Source organism: Eschrichtius robustus, chromosome 13, assembly GCF_028021215.1.
Source record: "Eschrichtius robustus isolate mEscRob2 chromosome 13, mEscRob2.pri, whole genome shotgun sequence".
Taxonomy (NCBI): domain Eukaryota; kingdom Metazoa; phylum Chordata; class Mammalia; order Artiodactyla; family Eschrichtiidae; genus Eschrichtius; species Eschrichtius robustus.
Window position 1 is genome coordinate 85,445,760 of NC_090836.1, and position 26,594 is coordinate 85,472,353.

Genomic DNA, 26,594 nt, shown 5'->3' on the forward strand with positions numbered 1-26,594 from the left:
AGGGTGAGATGATGGCAATGTGATGATGATAGACAGATAAATAGCATACATCAAGTGATTATTTTGTGCAGGCTTTATCAGGAGACTTTACATGTACTAACTCATTTCATCTTCAAGAAAACCCTTTGAGGTAGATTTAAATAAGGTAATGTATGTAAAGTGATTAACATAGTCTTTGCCAATAGGAAACCCTCAATAAATGCCCGCTATTATTACTATTATCACTGGGTTGTCATGAAGAAAAATGAGACATTGGTGTTTTTTGTTTTGTTTTTTTCTGTTCTTTTATTTTATTTTTTTTAAGTTTTTTTTTTTCACAACTCACACACACACACACACACTGTATTTTATTTTTACAAGAGATAAATAAACTGACACCAAGCATTGTAAATGGATGACCACAACAAAAGCAACAATGATTGCAACTACCCAACACGAAACACACTCATACTATGTCATAATATTGACATTCAGTCCAGTAGTCCTCCACTGTAACAGCTCCTTTACTTTGCAGTGAAAATTGATTTCTATATTTTTTGCCTCTGAGTCCTTGTGGGATTTTTTTTTTTATTCAAACAGAAAGTCACAAAAATTATAATCATCCTCATCATTTCACTCAGTCCCATGTAATTAATTTTTTTTCATCTTGATCTTTTGTTAGCACTTTTATGAATTCATCAGTTTTCCATTAGAGTTCTGAAAATGCTTATTCATTCAGTTCAGCAGTATAGTCAGTTACCAGAAACCTGTACTTGTCAGAGTCTTTTCCATGAATTCCTTGAAGATGAAACCCTTTTATAGGAACATTTTTGCGAAAGCATCAGAGTACACCCAGAACTGTCTGTAAATGACAAAAGACTTTAAAATGACCAAGGTTAAAGATTTGATCAAAGTTCATAATAATGCAATTGACAAGGAAATTTAGTTATTTCTGAGATATACATTTTAAAGTAATAACTAGAATTATGACTTATAACATTATACCAGAACATGTAAGGTTTTTAGAAACTTCATGTAATGTCTGAAACATTTATATTAACGTATTTCCATACAAATAACCCAAAGAAAGTTTAGTATTAGTTGTTTTTTTGTTTGTTTTTTTATACTGCAAGTTCTTATTAGTCATCAATTTTATACACATCAGTGTATACATGTCAATCCCAATCGCCCAATTCAGCACACCACAATCCCTACCCCTCCGCGGTTTTGCCCCCTTGGTGTCCATACGTTTGTTCTCTACATCTGTGTCTGAACTTCTGCCCTGCAAACTGGTTCATCTGAACCATTTTTCTAGGTTCCACATACATGCGTTAATATACAATATTTGTTTTTCTCTTTCTGACTTACTTCACTCTGTAGGACAGTCTCTAGATCCATCCACGTCTCAACAAATGACTCAATTTCGTTCCTTTTTATGGCTGAGTAATATTCCATTGCATATATGTACCACCTCTTCTTTATCCATTCATCTGTCGATGGGCATTTAGGTTGCTTCCATGACCTGGCTATTGTAAATAGTGCTGCAATGAACATTGGGGTGCATGTGTCTTTTTGAATTATGGTTTTCTCTGGGTATATGCCCAGTAGTGGGATTGCTGGATCATATGGTAATTCTATTTTTAGTTTTTTAAGGAACCTCCATACTGTTCTCCATAGTGGCTGTATCAATTTACATTCCCACCAACAGTGCAAGAGGGTTCCCTTTTCTCCACACCCTCTCCAGCATTTCTTGTCTGTACATTTTCTGATGATGCCCATTCTAACTGGTGTGAGGTGATACCTCATTGTAGTTTTGACTTGCATTTCTCTAATAATTAGTGATGTTGAGCAGCTTTTCATGTGCTTCTTGGCCATCTGTATGTCTTCTTTGGAGAAATGTCTATTTAGGTCTTCTGCCCATTTTTGGATTGGGTTATTTGTTTCTTTAATATTGAGCTGCATGAGCTGTTTATATACTTTGGAGAGTAATCCTTTGTCCGGTGATTCATTTGCAAATAGAGACATTGTTTTTAAAACTTCCAGCTCTGTACCTGGCATACCTTGAGTGCTCATAAAGCATTTGCTATTGTTGTTTTGTTGATGAATTCCTATTATTTTATCATTGTTATTCTTCTCTTCATCCAGCCCCCCTAATTTGGATCGTGCACTATTTTCAAAACTATCTCTCTTCCTATTAGTTAACTAATTAAGCCTCTAGCTGCTGGGAGTTTGAATTAATTAATTCAATTTTTTTCAGTAAATATTATTAAGTACCAACTATATGCCAGGCACTATTCTAAGCCTACATGATACAGTGGTGAACAAAACAAAATTCCTGCTCTCACTCTCACCATTTTAAAGCAAAGTAGGAAAACAGTTTACATAATTGAGCTAAAATAGACAAAAAGAGAAACCAGTAAAACAAGCAAACAAAAAAGATTAAAAATACAAAAGCAATAAAATGATATCTAAAAGAACGTACAGAAAAAGGAAACGATAGAAGGGTGATTTCCAATGAATAAAAGTTGATATTTCAAATAAATATAGAGCAATGATATAAGACAAACTGAAGACAATAGAAATTAGATTTAAGTAAGAAAAAATGTTTAAACTAAATATATAAGCAATATATAAATAGGAAAGTAGTGACTAGAGGCCACTAGTCAGTATAAGCCTCCAGCTCCTGGGAGTTTGCCTACCCGGGAGTTTAAACAGCTGTTAAAGGCCTGAAAAGCCCAACCCCTGCAGATGTTACCCTTCCCCTCAATCTCCCAAGGATACCCAGTGGGGGTGAGGGTGTCCACGGATTTTTGCTTTCAACTCCTTTAGACAACTTCGTCACTTAAACATTTTGTCAAAGCAATGAGTACACGTCACTCAAAAGTCAAACGGTAGAAAAGCCCCTGCCCAACCATTTCCGCCCCAAGTCCTGTTCACCAGAGGCAACCACTGATAACCACTAGTGGTTTTGTGTTTTTGTGTTTTGCATTTTGTTTTTTGATCATTTGGATAGGCTTTATTTCCACAGAACCATCTCCCCTCCTTACAAACACAGAATTAAAGATATAGAGAAGGCATACAATTTTTAAAATAATATTCCTTTATTATGCTTTTCATATCCATGGAATTAGTAGTAATGGCTCTCTTTTATTTCTGATACTAGTAATTTGTGTCTTCTCTCTTTTTCTTGGTTAGCCTTGCTAGATATTTTTCAATTTTATTGATCTTTTTGGAGAGCCAGCTTTGGTTTCATTGATTTTCTCTGTTGTATTCCTATTTTCAATTTCACTGATCCTGCTCTAACTTTTATTATTTCTCCTCTTCAGCTTACTTTGGATTTAATTTGCTCTCTTTTCTAGTTTCCTAAGGTGGAAGTTTAGATTATTGGATTTTATGTATTTCTTTTCTAATGTATTCAGTTAATGCTATGAATTTTTCCTCTGAGCACTGCTTTTGCTATACCCCACAAATTTTGATGAGTTGTATTTTCATTTTCATTTAGTTCATTTCTACTTTTTTCCTTTGATAGCCACCTCCGTATTTTAGATGTACTTTATGTGTAACATTTCAGAAACACTTTGTTACTGAAACAGGTAGGACTAAGTGTAAGACATATCATATTTCTGTATTTCTGTAATCAAATTTAATCTTTCCCAGGCTCATAATCCCCCTGGCTGATGAGAAATCCCACTGGGGAAATATTTGGGGATGCTCTTTTCCCCAGGAACATGCACAAATCTCAGGGGTCTTACACAGGGTGGAATATTTTGGTATTAGTTGATATGCTCCTTGTTCACCTTTGAATTGATCCCTTGAGAGTGGACAACTCAGCCACCTTTTGACATGGGTATTTTATCTCAGGGTTTCCAAGGTCATGGTTATTAGTATCTTCCTGTCCTCATCTCAGAGTTATCCCATTAGAGATTTGTCACCTCTCTAGAGGCTCTTTATGGGTGTTGGTCCAATACTCAGGGAACCTGTGAGACTCATCCCATTCTCAGGCTCTGGTGAAGTTCCCCAAATCTCTTTACAGCTAAGCTGCCTCTGCTCCCCCAACTCTAAAATCACTGACCTCCACCTCCATCATCTTTGAGATGATGCAGTATAACCCTTTCAATGAGGGGTTGAAAACAAAAGCCCTATCCAAGAGTTATCTTTATCTAGAGGTAAATAACTTCAGCTTTTGTCTTAGCAAGTGATCATAAAAAGATGGCTACCCTCTTGGGATGGGATAGAAAAGCAAAAGACAACAAAACAACACCCCCAAACCCCAAAATAATAGAACCAAGTATAAATCACACATGAATCACTTGATAAATCATCCTTCACATTAAAATTCCTAAAATTGTTGGAAAAATACACATTTATGGACTCAGACAAACTGGGGAAGATAATGATTCTCGGTTATGGGCTGGACAGTTTCCACTGGAGACTCTTTATTTCATTTATCCTTATAGTGGCTCCTTGAGATAGTATTATCATCTCCCTTATCCAAATAAAAATACCAACACTCAGAAATTTGCCCAGATCTCACAGCTATGAAAGAATGGAGTAGAACTGGTACTCAAATCTGCAGGACTCTTGAACTACACTTTTTCCTCTGTACCATCCTGCCCCTCATCCTGCTGTCAGTGGCTTTCCAAAGACAGCCAGCACTAAAGTACGTACAAGGAAAGTCAGTGTTTTAAAAGTCAGTTCTGTTGGGGAAAACACTAACACAGAAAAAACAAACAAAGCCTAGATGATGGCAAATCCAAACCCATTGGTTGTCTGACAGAATGGTCTCCTGGTGTTTTCCACCAACATACTTTCCAAAAGCAGTCATAACTATAAGTTAGTGAACAACATTCACCGTGTACAAAATAAAACATCATCTAATAACTAAGGTTATCAGTCCCTTCCACACATAGAAATGAGAAGCATCTGTCATATTTTAAAAAATAAAGAACAGCATCAAATATAGAAATTTATACATTTACAGACAAGATCTTGTTTGTTCATTATCATACATATTAACAAAATATGAGTAAATATGGAAAAAATTTTAAACCTCAAATATGAAATAAAGTCAGTCTATTATACTGACTTTTTTTTTTCTTTTTTCTTTTTAATTAATTAATTAATTTTTTTATTTTTGGCTGTCTTGGTTTCTGTGCGAGGGCTTTCTCTAGTTGCAGCGAGCAGGGGCCACTGTTCATCGTGGTGCGCGGGCCTCTCAGTGTCGTGGCCTCTCTTTGTTGCGGAGCACAAGCTCCAGACGCGCAGGCTCAGTAGTTGTGGCTCACAGGCCTAGTTGCTCCGCGGCATGTGGGATCTTCCCAGACCAGGGCTCGAACCAGTGTCCCCTGCATTGGCAGGCAGACTCTCAACCACTGTGCCACCAGGGAAGCCCCCGTATTATACTGACTTTTAATTTTGCTCAAGCTTAGATGAACTGTGTTTATAACCATTCTGGGAAATATAGGATACACATTGTCAACTAATATAATATTTTTTTTATTACAAAATGTCAGGTAAGTGTAAAGGAGAATGTAGGTTCTGGATTTTTATTTGCAAAATGCAAACCATTAAAAATTGGATACCTCAAATCATATAGTTAATCAGAGAGAAAAACAAGGCATCTAGATATCTTCATTTCTAATTATGGTACATATGAGATTTAAAAGATATACTTTGAGAACCTCATTTGAAAGATGCAGGGAGAGGCTAAGAAGCAGAGGTATGTTTTTGTTTGTTTGTTTGTTTTTAACATCTTTATTGGAGTATAATTGCTTTATAATGGTGCGTTCATTCCTGCTTTATAACAAAGTGAATCAGCTATACTTATACATATATCCCCATATCTCCTCCTTATCCCACCCCTCTAGGTGGCCACAAAGCACCGAGCTGATCTCCCTGTGCTATGCGGCTGCTTCCCACTAGCTATCGATTTTACATTTGGTAGTGTATATATGTCCATGCCACTCTCTCACTTCACCCCTGCCAAAGGTATGTTGTGATTGGTGATCTATTTGAAGTTTATAAAACTGTTCACCTCAGAGGAACACCATACAATCATGTGTTATTATTGAACATTTAATTTTTAACCTACTTAAGCTAATGAGATAACTATTAATAGCGTGTAGACTCTCTCCCTTCATTCATTCAACAACTATTCATTGGGTGCCTCGTAGGTACAGGCACCACTCTTGGCCTAAGGGTATAACAGTGAATAAAACAAAGTTTGACAGAAGAAAATAAAATGTGACTTGCTGATGGTTTGGATGTAGAGTGGGAGAGAAAGAGAAGAGACAAAAATGACTCTAAGAATTTTGGTCCTAGCAACAGGGAGATGGGTGTGAGATCTACTGAAAGGGGAAAACTGGGGAAGAGCAGGATTGGGGATGTAAAAGCAGAAGATCCATTCTGGACAGGTTAAGGTTAAGGTGCCTGTGAGATATCCAAGCGGAGAAGATGAGTAGGTGGTTAGGTTTGTGCGTCTAGGGTTCATTAAACAGACCTGGGCTAGAGATATAAACTTGATAGGTCTCAGTATATCAATGTGTTTAAGCTGCATTTAAAGCCAAAGGGGTGGATGAGATCACATAAGGATTCAATTCAGTTAGAGGACTGAGGACTTAGCCCTGGAGTGCTGGAATATTTAGAGGTTGGGAAGATCAAGATGACCTAAAAAGGAGAATGAGAAAGAGGGACCAGTGAGGAAGAAGGAGAACCAAGGGAGTGGACTCGTGGAGGCCAGTGAAAGAAATTGACTCAAGAGGGAAGAAGCACATAACTGTGTCAAACACTGATGGTGGTTCAATGAAGGGGAGCACTGAGAATTGAAGCAAAGTGGAGGATCCTTTTCAGTGGCATGGTGGGCGTAAAGCCTGATCAGCATGGGTTTAAGAGAAAAGGGAGGAGATCAAGTAGAGACAGCCAATATGGACTACTCTTTCAAGAAGTCTTATCATAAAGAGGAGCAGAGAAACAGGGCAATGGATGGAAGGGTGGAGGTCAAGGGAGAGTTTTATTTTAAGGTGGGGTTTGTTTAGAAGGGGACCAGTCCATCTTTAGTAAAAGGAAGGAAGGCAGATTATGTGGTGCAGATACAGACAGACTGATGGATTTCATGGTGGTGCACATGGGAATTCTCTTTTGATATGTTTGATTTTCTCAGTCAAATAAAAAGCTCAGTTGTTAGCTGAGAGTCAGAGGTGGAGAAGTGGTGTTGAGAGGTTGAAACGGAAAAGTTGTAACAAAGTCTAGGACGGGAGCAGGTGCTGACTAGGGACTTGACAGGATTGCCTGCAGTATGGAAACCCCACCCCAGATTTGCTCTCAGGAACACATAAAACTATTAGTATGGTTGTGTGTTTCTTCCTAGCACATTGAGGCTACTCAAGTGTAGGCATGGAGTAGGTGAAGAGTTGGGTTTAATCAAATTCAACAGAATCAAAAGAATTAAAGGAGATAGATGTAGTACATATATACAATGGAATATTACTCAGTCATTAAGAGGAACAAAATTGTGCCATTTGCAGAGACGTCGATGGACCTAGAGACTGTCATACAGAGTGAAGTAAGTCAGAAAGAGAAAAACAAATATCGTATAATATCGCTTATATGTGCAATCTAGAAAAATGATTCAGATGAACTTATTTTCAAAGCAGAAATAGAGACACAGATGTAGAGAACAAACGTATGGATACCAAGGGGGGAAGTGGGGGTAGGATGAACTGGGAGATTGGGATTGACATATATACACTACTATGTATAAAACAGATAACTAATGAGAACCTACTGTATAGCACAGGGAACTCTACTCAATGCCCTATGGTGACCTAAATGGGAAGGAAATCCAAAAAAGAGGGGATATATGTATAGCTGATTCACTTTGCTGTACAGCAGAAACTAACACAACATTGTAAAGCAGCTATAGTCCAATAAAAAGTAACAGCAAAAAAAAGAATTAAAGGAGATAATTTTAAAATTAAAAAACAAATAAGATTGGCTGTCAGTGGGAAGGACAACTGGGTGTCCTGGGGACAAATGTGGGATGGAGATATTTTACTCTATATTCTTTTATATCTATTGAATTTTGATCCATAGAAAAGAATGAGCTCTTCAATAAGTTATAAGATAATTTTAGATACAGATAAGTGATGTGAAGAATGTAAAACAGAATGGAAAAAACATGGCTAGAGCACATGAAGGGCATGCTATAGATAAAGTGGTGATACTTGAGCTGACATAGAGGATGAGAGGGGTTCTGTCTTCTTTATTATTATCATCATCATTATGATTAATTACAGCTAACTACAATGCCTTTAATTCTGAGCTTGAGTGGGAGGTGATTTATTTTTTGATTATTCAAAATCATTAGGCCAAATAATCTGACCTTTTAAAAATTGTTAAAAGTGATTATGTTTATTTATGTTGCTAAAATGAGGTAGATTTGTTTTCTTTCCCAGTTCAGTTATGTGGTTGAGCTGATAAATAATCTTTTATCTTTGTAAGAAAGATTTTAAAAACCATTAACCTGTAGCTTGTGCCAATCAACTTATCCACATGGTACCTGGCAACGTCTTACACCTTGATCATGTACTTTCTGTTAATAGGTTAAGGCAAAAGGAGAAACAGACTCAGAGCTGCCTCCAGGGCACATGCCCGCAAAGGCAATTCCCAAATGAGTCTAGAAAGAGTAATCTCATTGAGTAGACAAGGAGATTCCTTGCCCACCTCTCTAAGGATGCTCTTTGTGTTTCTGCAGCCTGCTTTTACCCGTCAGGAGGAAGGACAAGATGTGCTGTTAGACAGAATGTTCTGGTCCATGTCTTCTGGGCTTGGGGACTCCTTGTTCCTCCTGGGCATTTCCCTCCCTCACTGGCTCATATTCATTGCTTGAGACTGCATGCAAATACTACTGCTATCCCTGTCTTAGCACAGGGGTTGGCAAACTTTTTCTGTAAAGGACGAGAGAGTCAATATTTCAGGCTTTGCAAGTATTAATGTCTCTGTCTCAGCTCTTTGACTCTGCCATTGTAGTGCAAAAGCAGATATGTAAATGAAGATCTTGGTTTTGTTCCAATAAAACTTTATTTATGGATGCTGACATTTAAATGTCATGTAATTTTTACATATCACAAATATTCTTCTTTTGATTTTTTGAAAACATTAAAATATGTAAAACCCATTCTCAGGTTGTGGGCCATACAGAAATATGCAGGGACCCAAATTTGTCCTTGGGCTGTAGTTAGCCAACTCCTGGCTTAACAGGATGCTCCCTATCAGCGCTTCAGGGCCACCTGCATCTCCTTGTATCTGAACTTGGAACTTCCCCATTGCTCCTACTCCTGCATTCTTCTGCACCTGTCTTGGGCCATGTTTCTTCATAAATTTACTCTGGTTTCTGTCTCTCTGAGATTCATCAACATTTTTGATACACTGACAGAGCAGTATCAAACATTTTTATAGACTATGTTATTTTAATGAACTTTTATTTCACACTTTTTTTTTTTTTTTTCCGGAGGGAGTATAGAAGATTGATGAATGCCCTTTGACTACTAAGTTGTTTGTTGATTTGCCTACTTTGGAGTGACATTAGGCAACTTCCAAAAATGATTCAAAGTCAGTTCTTTTTAAACTTATTTAAGAAAAAAAAATTAGAAATTATAGTGATAAAAGTAAGTGTTGGAAAATCAGGTAGACATTTTTTTGTGGCTCCCTAACAGATAAAGGGGGAGAAAACCTTAAAAGCAACATTAACAAGAACTAAATAGTCAAGAATAATTTTTATCAACTGCATCTCAAAAGTTTGAGAGTTTGCTTTTTCAAAAACAATGATCTAAAACAGCTCCTGCCAGGTGATCAGGAGTCTATTATTGAGTTCTAAAAATTTCAGCAAGCAACTCAAAGAGAAGAATTGAGATCCTAAAGTCTAAGAAATTGTATGATGGAGACCAAAGCTTACCTGGTTTAGTATTGGCAGCTGTTCTCTCTAGTTTGTGCTACTTTGCAGTTTTCTACCAGTGAGACAGAGGTGGAACAGACATCTGGAGTGGGGAGGGAGAATAGGATGTTTCCGAAGAAGTTTTGGAGATAGGGATGAAACTGTGGAGCACTTCACATGCAAAATGGGGTTTGGGGAGATTAATGTCAAAAGACAATTTTTAGAAATGTAATCTCCTTACTAGAAGGACAGCATAATATAGTGGTTAAGAGCATAGAGTATGGAACTGAGCCTATCAGGGTTCAACTCTGAGCTCTACCATTTACTATCTGTAGGACCTTGAGCAAATTACTTAATTTCTGTGTAACTCAGTCTCCTTATCTATAAGAGAGATAAAAATAGGTCTACCTCATAGGATTGTTATTAGTGTTAAGTGAAACGCCATATGCAAAGTGTTTTAAAGTGCCTGCTACAAAATAAGTCCTGTAAAAGTGGGTGGTGGAGTCCTTTTTATTCTGTGGTCTGCTGAGGCAGAACTAAAGGCTGACTTTCTTTAGGCCATATTGGATGTTAAGATAACTAATTCCTCAGTCCTATATGTTTGTTGCTGTTTAAAAAGTCAGGAGACCCTTAGAGATTTAAACATCAACCAACATTTTATTGATTTCAAAGTAATGTGTGGCCTACTGTCAGTCCCTGGAGTCCAGTATGTGCATGTGTGTCTGTGTGGGCACATATGTATGTATGAGTTGGGAGTAGGGTATGGTATGGGTTCTGTCTGTCTAAAGAAGCAGAAAAGCAGGATGTCCAATATTCTGCATAACTGAGGGATCCATTTTACCATCCTATAACTTATTCTCGTGCCACCCCAGGAAGCCCCCTAGCGCTACACACTCCCCCGAGGGCAATGCCAGCCCTGTGTATTCATCTTCGATTACCAGGGAGCCTCTGTTCCTCAGTGAATTTCCTTTCCATTCATTTTCAAATGACTTTTCTGATATGGGCTTTGTTGAATATGCACAAGATAGAGGCAGAGTTATGTGTATGGATTGATTTGCATAAGTATAAATACAGTATATGTAGCCTTATTTAAATGATAGAATGATAATATTGTGTTGCCACCTCAGAGTGAAAGCTAATTAATTCAGCTATTGAGATGATAACGATTCCTTTCTCAGTTAATACCAGAGCAAAAAAACCTGCAGAATTGTCCTAGCACTGTTCCTTTGACTCATCGTGGAATAAGGAATTTTATTTCAGTTCATTATTGAGCTATCAAGATCTATCATGGTTTTAAAGGGAATTGTTCCTGGGAGGGGCTGAAAATTAGTGGGAAGATTGACTCAAGTAAGCTAAAGTGGTCATTGAGATCAATAATTTGGTATCAGGAAAAAAGTTCTTTTTTCTTTTTTTCTTTTCTTTTCTTTCTTTTTTTGTCTGTAGTTTCTGTTGAATTGCATGATGTGGTGTTAGCACTCCCAATATCAACACTGATCTGAAGCACAGTCTTTTTTTAGACTTTATGTGGTTGGATTTGACATTTAGGAAAATGGTAATACCTTTCCTACTGAAAGTTATACCAGCTGACAAATTCACAAGAAAGTCTATGACTTTTTTAAACTTGACATCTCTAACTTTTTCTTCAGCCTGTTTTCATATTGAGTTAGTTATCAAGTCCTGAATGTTCCTCTGTTTCCTGCCCCCCCCACCCCATATAGGTCAGGCATCAGTCACCCTCTGGCCATAACAGCCTCTTGCCTCCAGTCTCCGGTCTCCCTGTCCCACCTTTCTTGACCTTGCCCCAAGGAGTCTTCCCAACATGCAGGTTAGGTTAGCCCCTCCCCTGCCAAAACCCTCTAAAGGCTTCTCTCTCTCTCTACTTGATATAAAGATTCAACTTCTTTGCTTGGAGTTCAAGGGCATTTAACCATATTCTGTCCCACAACATGCCCTCATCCAACTCCCACTAATTCTCCCCACACTCTACCCTCCCATCAAGATGGATTATCTACCCTTCCTTGGAATTTCCATAACTCCGTGCATTTGCTCATTTCCCAGACTGTCCTTCCTCCCTCAAAGTCCATGTTTCAAAATCCCACTTATTCTCTGAGGTCCAGCTCAAATTCTACTTCCTTCATGAGTTCTTCTGTGATTCCCCCTACTTAGAATTAATCAGGGCCATTCCCAGCCCATATAATGCCTTTTCCTCGAGACACTAGACTTTTAGCTGATGGGAAATTGCCATATTATACTTATTTTACTAGGACAATTTTTATTGCCTTCTGCTTGGAAAATTGTCATAACAAATGTGCAAATCTCCAAGTCTATGATAGAATTGCTGTCTCCCTTTAATGTGGCACATCCTTCACAAGCATTTAGTGTGACCATGAAATGATCACTTTTTCATCTACATTCCAATAATTTATTACTTAATTAGCTATCCTATCACTCTACATTTTTATTGTGCTTTGATTTTACTTCTTTGTCTTCCCACTAAGTTGGAAGCTCTGAGGGACAAGGCATGTTTTCTTCATCTTGGTATCTCCCTTGCATTCTCTGATGCAGCTTTCAGGTAGTAGATATTTAATATTAAGTTATTCTACTCTCTTGTGATGCAAGGGGGGCAATTATAGCATAGTGGTTAAGAGTGTGGGCTTTGGTGCATGACTGCCTGGATTGGAATCTTTTTAGTCCAATTATTAACCATGTGATCATGGCCAAAATACTTAACCTCTCTGTACTTTTTTCTTCATCTGTAACATGGGGACACATAATATTATCTTCATCATAAAACTGATATGGAGATTAAATAACTAAATGCAGGTAAAGTGGTTAGAACAACAGAGAGTGGGTGCTTAGTAAATGTCAGCTGTTATTCCAACAGGCTGTTAAAATAGGAGGGACACTGCTGTCTCAATTTTGGCAAAGGCACGAAGACAATAGATGTTACATTCCAAAGTGAGTCCATCTTGCAGTGGGTAGTTAAGAACTAGTTAAATACCTCGCTTACTTTGAGGGTATGAAGTGAGCAGGAGTTGGAAATTAGAGAGTGATCTTTAAAGATTTTGGAACATGTGATTAGTGTGCTAGGAATCCCACATTCCCATTGCAAAGGGGTGGGTGGGGTGTGGCTCTCTGCCCCTGGGGGCCACCGCTGGAAAGTATGGGACTTTTGTGAGAATTAGAAAAAGGTGTCCCCCTTCCCCAGATAAAATCTGTACACTAAGGAGGCCCTGCTGCCCCAGGCCCAGTGGAAGGGTCTTCAACAGGATCACTCAAGGAGATTGACATGTATTCCCTGCAGCTGAGGGACACTGAAGATTGGCGTCTGACTTTCACCTGAGAAGTTGAAAGGGCAAGAGGGTGGGTGGCTGACTGCTCATAGGTAGGTGGGAGCAATTTTCTCTGAGTTTGTTGGAGCAGAGAAAACTGGCATGGGGTTGAGTCCATGGAGTGGAGGGACCTCAGAAGAAAGAGGACGCAGGTGAATTGCCAAATTCCTAGATGCTGAAGAAGGAGATGCAAGCCATGGGCTAGAAGAGAGACATATTTGCCCTCAACAAGGAACTGCAGAGGAAAGTATCCCAGTGATGGGAGGAGTTCTCGAAAGACCCAAACCAAGGGAGAAAGGGTCAGTTTCCGAAACTTGCTAGATACAAACCAGCTTCTAACAACACCAGGCAAGTAAGATCTTTCCTGTCACTTCTTCCCCTGCCTCCCCCAGCCCTCTCCTTATTCACCACTCCACCTCGACTCCAGAAGTGTCAGGAACCATGGTCATCCAGGTCTATGGGTGGAGGAGGAAGAGGAGAAGCAGAAAGGAGGCCAGTCAGTCCCCTCCCCACCTCCAGGAAGCTGAACTGTAGCAGCTGTAGCTGTGGCTGCATCCTCTCCGGGGAGATGTTTATTTTAAAGCACGGTTGGCATGTTTATTATTATACCAAGCTGCGTATATTAAGTACTGAATTGAAACCTCAATACTCACTTCAGAGTCTGACCTCTGCATCCAGAACTGATCATTCAGTCAGCCTCTCTGCCTCAGCACAGCCCAGGAACACGGAATTTCACTAGTTTGGTTGTTTGCCTCTCTTTGTTCTCAACTAACCTGTAAACTGTAAGAGGGCAGGGATACCTTATTCACCCCTGTACCACCAGCACCTAGAGCTCATTAGTACATAATGGTCTCCCAGTAAAGATACACTAATGAAAGTAATCTATCTTTTAAAACAAACCAAGATTTTTCCAAAGAGAGGCTATAATTCAAATGTGTCTTTATTTTTGAGAAATAAATCATTAACAACAGCAGCCATCTGGACCGTGCAGCACAGCCAAAAGTACATTTGTCACCGATATGGTCAAGGATGGCCTGGGTGCCCCGCAGGGGCTCATGAGAAAAATGCTCTGGCATCTCTCAATCCAAGTGTATTGTTAGGAGCCTCTTACTTCTTTCTGTGTTTCTTCCCCAGGTTTCTTCAGGAGAAGCATTACCAAAAATGCCGTGTACAAGTGTAAAAACGGGGGCAACTGTGTGATGGACATGTACATGCGAAGGAAGTGCCAAGAGTGTCGACTAAGGAAATGCAAAGAGATGGGAATGTTGGCTGAATGTATGTATACAGGTATTCGCAACAAGCAATTAAATTCCACTAAAAATCTCTTAAGGAGGCAGATGTCAGGTAACTCACATGATTAGAATTGTATGTCACATATTAAAGAAGAGACTTATTAAGCCATCTAAGTTCTTGGAAAGGGTAATGAACCACTGAAATTGTCGAAACTGTCAGCTAAAGAGCTTCTTATGCACCTGAAAGAAACAGCTGTGTTTTGGTGTCCATTGTTGCAATGAATTATATGTGAAGTGAAATGGCCTTAACATACAGTCAAAATAACATGTTTTAATAAGCTACAAAGAATGACAGTCTAAATGTTTCCTCCAAATAGGATTTAATATCCTTCTTATTTATTGTTTAATCAGCATAAAAATTCACAGTTGTGGGAAAAATTAAGAATGCTCTGTACGGTGTAACTGCCTGTGAATTGTCTAAATAGAGTTTTAAAACTAGTCATTTTTTTAAGACTCCTTTTTCTCTTAGTGCGGCTTTGAACCAATTTGTATAGGTTTACACAGGAAATTAACTACTCCGAGTTTTAATATAATTCGGTCCTTCAATCAGATAAAGAGGCACTGTATTAACTGCTGGCTTTGTGAGAAACCGTAATCTTCATCAAAATTTGGAATGCATGCTAGTACATAACATATTAATTTTTCATTCTGCAAATTCTACAGACCACTCAGATTCTGAGATATGTCCTATTCCTGCTCAAAACACAAATAATAGACAAACAAACGTCACCAAGGGGATGACAACATTCAGAGAGGGAATGCCACATGAAATAAAAGCCTTTGGAAGATGACTCCAGTTCTATTGTTCCCCAACTGCAGGCAACTGGGATGGACCCAAAGAAATAACGCGTGCAGGAGGGGGGGAAAAATAGGTCAGTGTAAATAATCCAGCTCTGGATGGATGAAAATTTTATAGTGCCCGATCACAATCTCTTCTTAGCGTATATGAAACAAGAGACTGCGGTAGGGGCTGTGGCTGGAATCCAATCTTGCAGTGGAAACACTTACTTCGATCCTGGGTGGTTCATGTTCCTCATCACTTAAATATGAACCTGTTCCAGCAAGGTCCTGAGGACATTTTTCATGACTCCACCTACAAAAGTCTATAATGTTATTTATGAAAACACAAACTTATCTAGTAACAGATATAAGAGCTTTTGTATGATCCTATAAAATAAATGCCCTGGGCAAAGAAACTCTTGGAACTTCGTTTCATTAACATTGAGAGAATAAGGAAGTTAAATAGAAACATGGGAGATTGTTCTTCATTATTTTAATAGTTCTGTTTAAGTGTAAATTTATGATGATATTGTATGATTATTCAAAAGATAGTTTCAAAGCCCCCTGGAGTTATTTTCATCTGTAACTATATTCTTAATCATTTATACAGTTCTGAAAATTAACAGGACTTTAAAATTTTTCCCTAAAGGATGTTGACATCATTTTACTCAACACGTTTACTTTTGTGTTTAATGTGAAATTGGATCTACTTCTTACAGTACAGTTATGTAAACATCGATGGAAAACAATATTAATCCTATGTTTTGAAACACTAGCTTTCAAGGCCCCCTAGGCCAGGAAGAGGGTGAGTGTCATTCACCTTTTTTATTGAATACCTTACACTTGTACAATGCTCTGGTGTTACAAATTCTTTGCAGAAAGCTCATTTTAAAAAATGACCTAATGATATTTAATCTACAGAAAACTCTGTGGGGTAAATATTATTCTCATTTTACCAAGGAAGAAACTGAGGCTCACAGGAGATGCATTTCTTGTTCAAGGCCAAGTCTTAAAGTGTCAGTAGGGCTAGAATTAGCTCTGTGCCAAATGGCAAAGGAGACCTTTTGAGCCGACCACACCTCAGCCGCCTCATGACCACACACCCAACAGGACTTTCCTTGGATGGCGAAGATTCTCTGTTTATGTTTTCAGGCTTGTTAACTGACATTCAGTGTAAATCTAAAAGACTGAGGAAAAACGTGAAGCAGCACGCGGATCAGACCATTAATGAAGACGGTGAAGGACGTGACTTGCGACAAGTGACCTCGACAACTAAGTCATGCAGGGTAATGACGGGCCAGCGTGTCCACCATAGCCGGCGGCCACTGAGCTTCTAGGATGTTGTGACTTGGGCGGGGGGCTTTCACACCAGGGCCACAGCCACAAGCAGAATTTCATTTCAAGTGTGCATCAAGTGCTTTTTAGTCAAGAGAGTAATACATGCTTCCATGTAAAGATTCAAAGGATAACAGTTATGTAAACATGGATGAAGTAAGATAAGTGAAAGTTCTCCATCTCCCTGATCCCATTCTCCTCCTGCTTCCCAGAGGTAACCAGTGGGAATGGTTTGGGGTTTAAAACGAGTGTCAATGTCATTTTTTTCCCTGTCAGTGAGAAGGGAGGCTCAGACTGGAAAGGATGTGGACTCAATAGGTGTTTGTGGATTAGTCCTTATCAAGGGGTATAACAGGGTGAATACACATCTGTGGGTCAATAGAGAAAGGCCCTTCTCCCTGAGGTCGCAAATTACTCAAGAAATCCTTTGAGTGACTCAGGACAAAATAGAGGAACAACATCTTGGATGCTTAACCAAACGTGTTGTGATAATTCACAGAACATTTGGAGGAATTTTAATTTGCCATTAGTTGAAAAACCAATAATCCATGATTGATTAAGTCACACCCTTCTCAATATTTATTATACTACTGACAAAGAAAATTTCATCCATTTTAGTTTTGCAAATATGTTATTTTGTGTTCATTTCAGAAAAAATAATTTTACGTAAAAAGTACAGTTGACCTTTGAACAACTTGGGGGGGTAGTTAGGGATGTCCACCCTCGGGCAGTCGAAAATCCACATATAATTTCACAGTCTGGCCCTCCCGTAACCTCAGCTCTGCCCCTGTGAATTCAACCAACCACAGATTCTGTAGTGCAGTAGAACATGTTTAGTAAAAGAAATCCGTGTATAAGTGGACCCACGCAGTTCAAACCCTGTGTTGTTCAAGGGTCAGCTGTATTACTTTGTCATAGTGCTTCATCAATAACACTTTGGTAAAGGAAGCAATGAGTCGACACTATTATTCACACTCATCAAAAGATGCTAATCAGGGGGAAAGAGGTGTTTGTGGTCTGAATTGTCCAGATTGATGAATCACTACTTCAGGGGTTGGCAACATTTCTGTAAAGGGCCAGATATTTTAGGCCTTGGCCACATGGTCTCTATGAGAACTACTCAACTCTGCTATGGTAGTAGGCCTGATAGGCTTTATATCCTGATTATTATTTATTCACAAGAAATACATGAAAGGAATATTTTGTTATCCCTGTTTTATAGATAGGAAAATTACCCACTTGGGACAAATTTAGTGAAATGTGATGTGGCTTGCCCAAGGAACTAGAGAAAGCAATTACACATTATAACAGAGTGCATGCACAGTTTCTGCCATATTTAGGGCTTTTTTCAACAATTTCTGCTAGTGGTTTACTCCAGATGAAAGTACACATGGGAAACATGCCTTATAACCAGCTTCCCTGACACCTTTCATTTTTTTGCCAGTGTAGGAGAAAACTGAACTCACCCCAGATCAACAGAATCTTCTTCATTATATTATGGATTCATACAGCAAGCAGAGGATGCCTCAGGAAATAACAAATAAAATTGTATGTACAATATCTGAAAATACATGGGTTTAAAGTTAATATTTTCTGGAGTTTTACTACCTTGGGGGTCAAATTTATATATGAATATGTTATTTTAAATGATTAGGGCTTAGAATTTAAGTTGTACATTTAAACTTTTTGCAGCATTAAACAAAGAGTAAGAAGTCTCATACTTAGCTTGGCAATAGTAATTGTTCTCCAAGGATCTGAAAATTTTGAGCTGGGTCTTAAAATTTATTATCTAAATATGGTTCTATAGTCTAACAATTTTATATTGATATCTCCTTCTATCTACTTATTGTTTACTTTTTTCTTGAAATTTAGTTAAAAGAAGAATTCAGTGCAGAAGAAAATTTTCTCATTTTAACTGAAATGGCTACCAGTCATGTACAGATTCTCGTAGAATTCACAAAAAAACTTCCAGGTATTTTTACATGTTGTTACTTTTCTACTACACTGTACAATATTCTTGTGACATTGAGAGGCAGTTCTGTTCATTGTAAAAAGGGAATAATGCCACATCTGCTTTATAGCTTTTTATTTATTTACTTATTTTTTAAGTTTTATTTATTTATTTATTTTATTTTTGGCTGCGTTGGGTCTTCGTTACCGTGCACGGGCTTTCTCTAGCTGTGGCAGTCCTGGGCTACTCTTCCGTGCGGTGCACGGGCTTCTCATTGCAGTGGCTTCTCTTGTTGCGGAGCACGGGCTCTAGGCGCGTGGGCTTCAGTAGTTGTGGTACGCGGGCTCAGTAGTTGTGGCACACAGGTTTAGTTGTTCCGTGGCATGTGAGATCTTCCCGGACCAGGGCTTGAACCCGTGTCCCCTGCATTGGCAGGCGGATTCTTTTTTTTAAATTTTATTTATTTATTTATTTGTTTATTTATGGCTGTGTTGGGTCTTCGTTTCTGTGCGAGGGCTTTCTCTAGCTGCGGCAAGTGGGGGCCACTCTTCATCGCGGTGCGCGGGCCTCTCACTATCGCGGCCTCTCTTGTTGCGGATGGCAGGCGGATTCTTAACCACTGCGCCACCAGGGAAGTCCCCCACATCTGCTTTAAATTAATGTGTCTAATTACTGTAGACATGAAATATTAGAGCCAGATAGGATATTTTAAATTGTTTATAATAATTCTCCAAATTGATAGATTAAGAAATTGAGACTTTCCAAAGTTGTCATTCATCCATTTATTCATTTAATTACCATTTTTTGAAATGTACTCAATGCTAAGTACCTAGCGATTACCATCAAGGAGAGTGATTAAAGGCTAAAATTTAAAAAAAAACAAAAAACCATGTATACAAAGTGCTGTTGAACAGAGAGAAAATGATTCCTAACTGTATCTGAGAAAGACCGGGAAGCTTCAGAAAGAATCATATTTGAGTGTAAAAGAAAAAATGAGTTTTCCCAGTGGTATGAAAGAGAAAGGGCATTCCAAGTCGAGAGATCTGCTTGTGAAAAGGTAATGAGGCATGAACAAGAATAGGATTATGAGAAATAGAAGAGAAGATTCCGTGTGGCTATAGAATAATGTCTGTTGTGGGCTCCTTGGTTAGACATAAGGCAAGTTGGTACCAGACTGATAAGGATGCCCTGGATGGTAAGAAGTTTTTGGTGGCTTTTTTTTTTTTTTCTTTTTGAGAGGAACATAATGAGATTTATGTTATAGATATATGGCTTTATTGGGTTTGTATAAGATGGATTTGAATGGGGAGGGACTGCAGGCAGGGAGGGTCAGTTAGTATGCTACTGCACCAGTCCAGGTAGAGGGCTTGAAATAAAGCAATAGCAGTGGGAGAGAGAAGAGGAAACAAAATGAAGAGAGACTCAAAGATTGGTAGGGCTTGATGAACAAGTGTATGTATGGGATGAGGGAGAGGGACTTATCCATAGTCGTTTAGATGGTGCCAGTACAGAAAGTGGAAGTCAAGGTTCTTGTCTCCCACTGCCACTCCTCCCTCATTCTTTCAGCCACATTATCAATGCTCTCTAAGCCAATAGGTTTAAGTTGTTTCAGTGTTTTTAAAATATTTTAGTACATTAGAATCCATGGTCTAGTAGAGTATAATAAATATCTTGTATAGCAGCATAACACTGTAATATTAAATTACAGAAGGTGACTTCTGATGTAGGATTTTAATTAGACAGTCTAATTTGCTTTCTTTTGTCAGCATTATGCTATTATTTTATTAAATGTGTCATGGATAGACATAAGCTTATATAAAAGTCATAAGATGTGGGGAGAAAGTTCTTATTATCATTGAAACATTAATATTCTCTCATTTATTTATTAACAATGAAAGAGAAACTTAATTTGTTATATGCTAATTTGGCTGAAGGCAATCATGAATTAAAAAAAGATTGCGCAAGAGTGATAACTGTGGGGGGAGAACTGGGAAAGGGAGAATATGATGTTCTTGGTTGTTTATGGGAAAAGGTTTTTCAGTTCAAATGGTCAGTTGGTATTGAATCAGGAAATAATTGAAGGCGAAAAAGTATCTTATTCATAAGAAGGTAACTTATCTGAAAGCAATGGCAATATCTTACACACTTCTTCATTTCCAGTGCCTAACCTATTTCCTGAGGGAGAGAAAGAGTACAATTAATGCATGTTTAACGAGTAAAGTAGAAGGAAAAAAATTTAAATGCGGCAGGAAATAAAAGGCAAGAAAACCTTGAGAAAGAACAAAATATCTTTTAACAATAATTATAGAAATGACAACATTATTATATATAGTAATAATAGTGATATATAATACCGGTATGAAAGGGTGTTTTGTGAAAGACCCAGCTGAGTCATTCCTTTCAGCGGTTCATTGAGCATAACCTGTGCCAGGCACTGTCCAGGGTGCTGGAAACTCAGCATGGCTCCTGCCCTCAAAGGAGCTCTTAGGTTCTCTAAGGTAGTGACTTGTTGAAGAGTCATAATAAAAGACTCAAGTTCTCAGAACAGGGGAAGGTTATTCATTATCAACAGGAAAAGAGAGGGTCAATGCAGAGCTGCTACTTAGAGAAAATGTTCTGCTGCTCTCATTGATCAGGCATTTGTGACACTGAGGTGAAAATGAGACTTTAGGACTGATTTAAGTTTCTAGGTTATATTTTAGGAAGAGAAACAAAGGGGTGATTCAGAATCTTGGGTAGAGGGAGACAGGGAGTATAGTTTGAAAAAGCCTGTTCTTCACTCTCACAATCTGATTTTATACTTGGGGGAAAATGCAAATTATCGAAAGGGACTTAAATATTTGCTTATCAACATAGGGGTTGAATTTAGAAGATCAATGGACTTTGATAAAAAGTCCTACCAGACAGTCCTACTGCTGAACTGAATGAATAAGCATTTTCAGAACTCTAATGGACAACTGATGAATTCATAAAAGTGCTAACAAAAGATCAAGATAAAAAAAATTAATTACATGGGACTGAGTGAACTGATGAGGATGATTATAATTTTTGTAACTTTCTGTTTGAATAAAAAAAAAAAAAAAAAAGTCCTACCAGAGACCTTTCCAAACATCCTTAAAATCATGCCTCAGAGAGCTGGACCATCTCGGAAGGCAGGCTCAGCAGGCAGGAAAAGAAGGAAATTTTCACCCCATTTTTAAAGTTTTGTATAGAAAAACTCCAAATACATTGGTACCCATTGTAAGTAATTCAATCATGCAATTCAAACAATGCAGAAATTTATGGACCAGAAAGTTAAAGTCCCCTTCACAGCCATCTGTATCATCTTTATTAAAGGCAACTATTGACAGAAGTCTGGTTTGATTTCTTTCATATATTTTAATCTATACACACATACACATACATAGATTTTTTTTTAAACATGTAAGTGAGATTATATAGTACATATTTGTTTTGGGGTATCTTTTCTTCGTTAACATCTTGCCATATATGTAAATCAGCCTCATGCTTTTAACAGTTGCATAGTATTCCATTGTAATAATAATAGTTAACATTATTTAAGTATTTGCTGTACGTCAAGAACTGTACTAAGCATTTAATATGATTGCCTCATTAATACTTCTGCCAATCCTAAGGGGTGGGTGCTTTTATAATCCCTGTTTTGGAGATGAGGAAACTGAGACACTAAGAGATTGAGTACATTTCCCAAGACCACAAAGATAGTAAGTGTCAGAGACAGAATTTTATTCTAGGCAATCTGATTTTAGAGACCTTATTTTATACTGCCCTCCTATGGATCTACCATAATTTATTTAAGTAATCACCATTAATGGACTCTTGCTATGTTTTCAGTTCTTCAATTCATTCATTTATTCATTGAGCAAGTATTTTTGAATGCCTACCATCAAGGTGGTGACTTTTAATCCTTAGCATTACTCTCTTCTCTGAACTCCATTGTTATTTAATGTTTTTCTAGGGCATTTAGACCCTGATGGCATTAGTTTATCTCTATTTGTGTTTTGTGTGTCTATGTGTCTGTGTGTACATATATGCATGTAAATTTGTGTTTGTTTCCCATTCATTCATTTAGTCATTATTAACTTGCTGAATAGTCATTATTCAACAAATAATTCTTGGATACCTATTATATGCCAGGCACTTGGGGTACAAAAGTGAATAAAACAGGCAAAGTCTCTGTCCCCAAGAAGTTTATACTCCAGGAGAGGTGGCAGATAATTAACAAATAAGCAAATAAACTTATAATATCATGTCAGGCAGTAGTAAGTTTTATGAATGAAAATAAAGCAGGTAGGGACTAGTGAGTGCTATTTTAGGTAGGGTCACCTTGAAGCAGAGGCCTGCATACACTGAGGGAGTGGGGCATGGGGATAGCTGGGGAAGAGCATACACCCTGAGGCAAAATCAGACTTGTGTGTTCACCACAGAGCCAGAGGTCTGTGTGACTGGAGCACAGTAACTGGGGAGGAGGTGATGAAGGAGAAAGTGAGGTCAGAGAGGCCGCTGGGGACTATAGCATATAAGCCTGCATAAGGACTTTGGATTTTCTGGGCAGTGTTATATTTCTTCAGGTCATCAGTTTTTTCCCATATGTCTCTGATTTTCCCTACCCCACATGCACAGCGCTGAGCTCAGAGCAGATACCTCAGCATGGCCCTGATTGGTTTTTTGGTGGTCAGGGTGGAATCCTACCCATTCTTCACATTGATTAAAGACTCACGAGTTGGCCAAATATTCATTGAAACCTCTGAATACATGTAAAATGTTTTCTGGCTTGTGGATGCTTCCATTCTGCAGAGTTGACCCTCTCTGACCCTCTCTGATGTGACAAGATATGACTAAAATAATGGCTCAAAGAGAATCTACTTTGTCTCCAATATTTCATCTGAATCAGCCTGTCTTTTCCATAGTATATAAGTATACATATTCCGTATGGACTTGATATCCTCTTTAGTCTGGACTTGTTAAATAAATCCTGCTCAATGAAGATAAAAGTCAGCTTCTATTTGGGAGAGTACAATAGATACTTATTGACTCAGTTTAACTGCTCAATCTTAAAACAATTACAAAATCACTTTATGGAAAGGTTTTATCAATGGGGATGATGGTGATGATGAAATATTGTTATACAACATTCACAATTTTTGCTATTGATTTGATTATCATCTTCACTCAGGGTTTCAGACATTGGACCATGAAGATCAGATTGCTTTGCTGAAAGGGTCTGCAGTTGAAGCTATGTTTCTCCGTTCAGCTGAGATTTTCAGTAAGAAACTTCCAGCTGGACATGCTGACCTATTGGAAGAGAGAATTCGAAAGAGCGGTAAGTAATTTAGCTAATAGTAAAAAGTTTGTTCCTGCAAGTAAGAATTTGTACATCCCATGAAGGCAGGCCTCTTGCCTATCTTATGCAGTTATATGCCCATTGTGACTAGCATAGAGAATGACACTAAAAAGAATAGATGGGAATTTAGTGACTTGGTTCAAAAATTCTTGTTGTAATAGCAAAATACCAAAAAATACTCTTTTCACTGCATTAAGATGAAGGACCAAAGGAGAAATTTTTTAAAGATTGGAATATTAGTCTGATTTTTAAAATAGCATAAAGGAGCTGGGATTATTCAGTCTAGAAAAAGATTCATTTATTCAAAATCTTCAGATATGAATGACTATGTATCAAACTATTATCCATCTCGATGCAAAGCAAAATAAGAAATAATACTAATAGCAACATTTATACATCATTTATTAGGTTTCAGACACTGTTCTGAATACTTTATATGTATTAGTTCATCAAATCCTCACAAAAATCCTGTAAGTTCTGGTATTATTCCCATTTTATAGATGAGAAAACTGAGACAGAGAGTGGTTAAATAACTTTTCCAGAGACAGACATGAAGCCTGACTTCAGAAGCCATATATATTAACCACTATACTCTACTGCCTCTCAAGAGATAAAAATGAAATAATGAGTGAATAACACAATTTAACTTACTATGGAGGAATACTGTGACAGGTAGGGTATGGAGATGACAATGTATGGTCTTTGTCCTCCAGGAACTCACAGACTAGTGGGGAAGGTGTACAAGCAAGTGATTCTAAATCAATGTGCAGTGTAATAGGGACTATAAGGAATGTATATGTAAAATGAAATTGAAGCGTAAAGATGTGCCTGCCTTCCTGTGAATCTACTTGGTGAGTCACAAAAGGCATACAAAGTTGACAATTGAACCATGGAGGATGATTAAGAACTTGTCAAGCCACAAAAGTCTGAGAAAGGCATTCCAAGAGATATAGCCATTATAACATAATAATATAGAAATTGCAGGTGCAAAGATGTGGAGAAATGAGAGAGCATCTATGTATAGGACTCACAAATACCTTGATATTGCTGGAAAATAATATTTGTGGAGCTGAAAATGTAGTGAGTACTAGATTATTAAGGAAGGCAAATGCCACAAAAGTACCTTTAGTTCTTATATAATGGGGATTCTTGGTAATATTCTGAGCAAATATGATATGACCATAGCAGTACTGTGGAAGATCTTTCTAGCAGTAATGTGAAGGAAGGTTTGGAGGAATTGAGACCAGAGGCACGTCTCTATAAAGAGACCAATGCAATAACTAGGTGAGAAAACATGAGGGTCTTGCAGGTTAAAAATATGTAGTGATCAAAAAGAAAAAACCTTGCTTGAGAACATAAGTTTCAGAACTTGTGACACTGCAAGTTTCAGAAGAGTTCAAGAATGAAGTTTTCCAGAACACAATCTGCATGAATAAAATGCATGCCTCCAGCTCATAATAAGATACTTTACCCAAACATCAACCACATATTGTGACAATAAAAACCATCCAAACTCACATGCTGCTTCGTACTTTATTATCTATAATGATGCTTCCATTTATTAATATTTATGAATTTGCTTCTTCCAGTGGATTTTCAGAACATTGCCTCTTCCCCACACCACAGAAAAAGCTGATCTTGCAAGATGACCTTTCAGAATAACTTTTTATTTTTATATAAATATAACACATTCTTATTTCTACTGTACATTTTATTCCAGAATAACATTTCAAAGTTACCCTGTTTAAGCCTACAGAACTCTTTAAAGAACATCATGTGAAATTTCTTTTCTTGTTCTTCAAATTCATACTCTTTTGTTTGCTTTTATCAAATCCCATCATATATACAAAGATACTGTCTCCTGATACACATTTACTTAGTGAGGGTTACAGGGTTTATTTATATTAATTGAGGCTTCAGAACACATATCTGATACAACCTGTGGCTGAGTTGTCTCTACATAATTCTAGTGCATCCATTTTTTTATTCCTAATGTGGTATTATGCAAAATTCATTTATAAGCTGGAATTTTTAATAAATATCGGAATAATCATATGATACCATAAAATATGATAGAACTTAAAAGGGCTTGCTAACACTGAATGAGTTTACATTTTAGCATTAAGGAAATTAGCAATAACTTCTCACACACTTAACAGAACAACTTGTTCTATGTTCACTTCAAATACAAATAACCTCTGAAATTTATAGTATTTTTCGGCCTTTTTTGATTCCCCGCAACAGACATGAGTGAAATATTCAATTCAGTAAGTGTTTATCAGGATGAAAGTATACCTTGTGATTTTACAATGATTTGCTTTTACATGCATCATCTCCTTAGTATTTCCAATGGCCCCTAAATGTGAGTGCTATGCTCCCATTTTATAGATGGGGAAACAGGCTTAGATAGGCTAGGTGACCTGCCCAAGGTCATACAGCTAATCAGTAGACTGCCAGGAAGTGAACACAGGTGTTCTACTCAAAGCCCAGTACTATTTCTACACATTGCACCTGTCACTCACTAAGATATAATATTTGCCCAACTGTCAGCTGGTAGGGAATATTAAGACCCAGTAAGACATGGTTCCTGCCTTTTGGTTGAGTGAGAAAGCATAAGCAGCAGCTAGCAATT

The 26,594-nt window shown here is 37.8% G+C and overlaps 1 protein-coding gene across 5 annotated transcripts in view; it reads left to right on the forward strand.

Annotated features, from left to right (window-relative positions):
• Positions 1–26,594, forward strand: part of NR1H4 (nuclear receptor subfamily 1 group H member 4) — a 53,318-nt gene that overhangs the window by 19,586 nt on the left and 7,138 nt on the right. For 3 of the 5 annotated variants that reach the window (XM_068560392.1, XM_068560394.1, XM_068560389.1), the window contains exons 3-7: positions 14,377–14,529; positions 16,467–16,600; positions 18,099–18,197; positions 18,522–18,621; positions 23,795–23,941. In XM_068560392.1, coding sequence (XP_068416493.1) covers positions 14,377–14,529; positions 16,467–16,600; positions 18,099–18,197; positions 18,522–18,621; positions 23,795–23,941 — 633 coding nt within the window. The remainder of the gene's footprint in view (positions 1–14,376; positions 14,530–16,466; positions 16,601–18,098; positions 18,198–18,521; positions 18,622–23,794; positions 23,942–26,594) is intronic. The other 2 variants (XM_068560393.1, XM_068560391.1) reach the window with 1 other exon arrangement.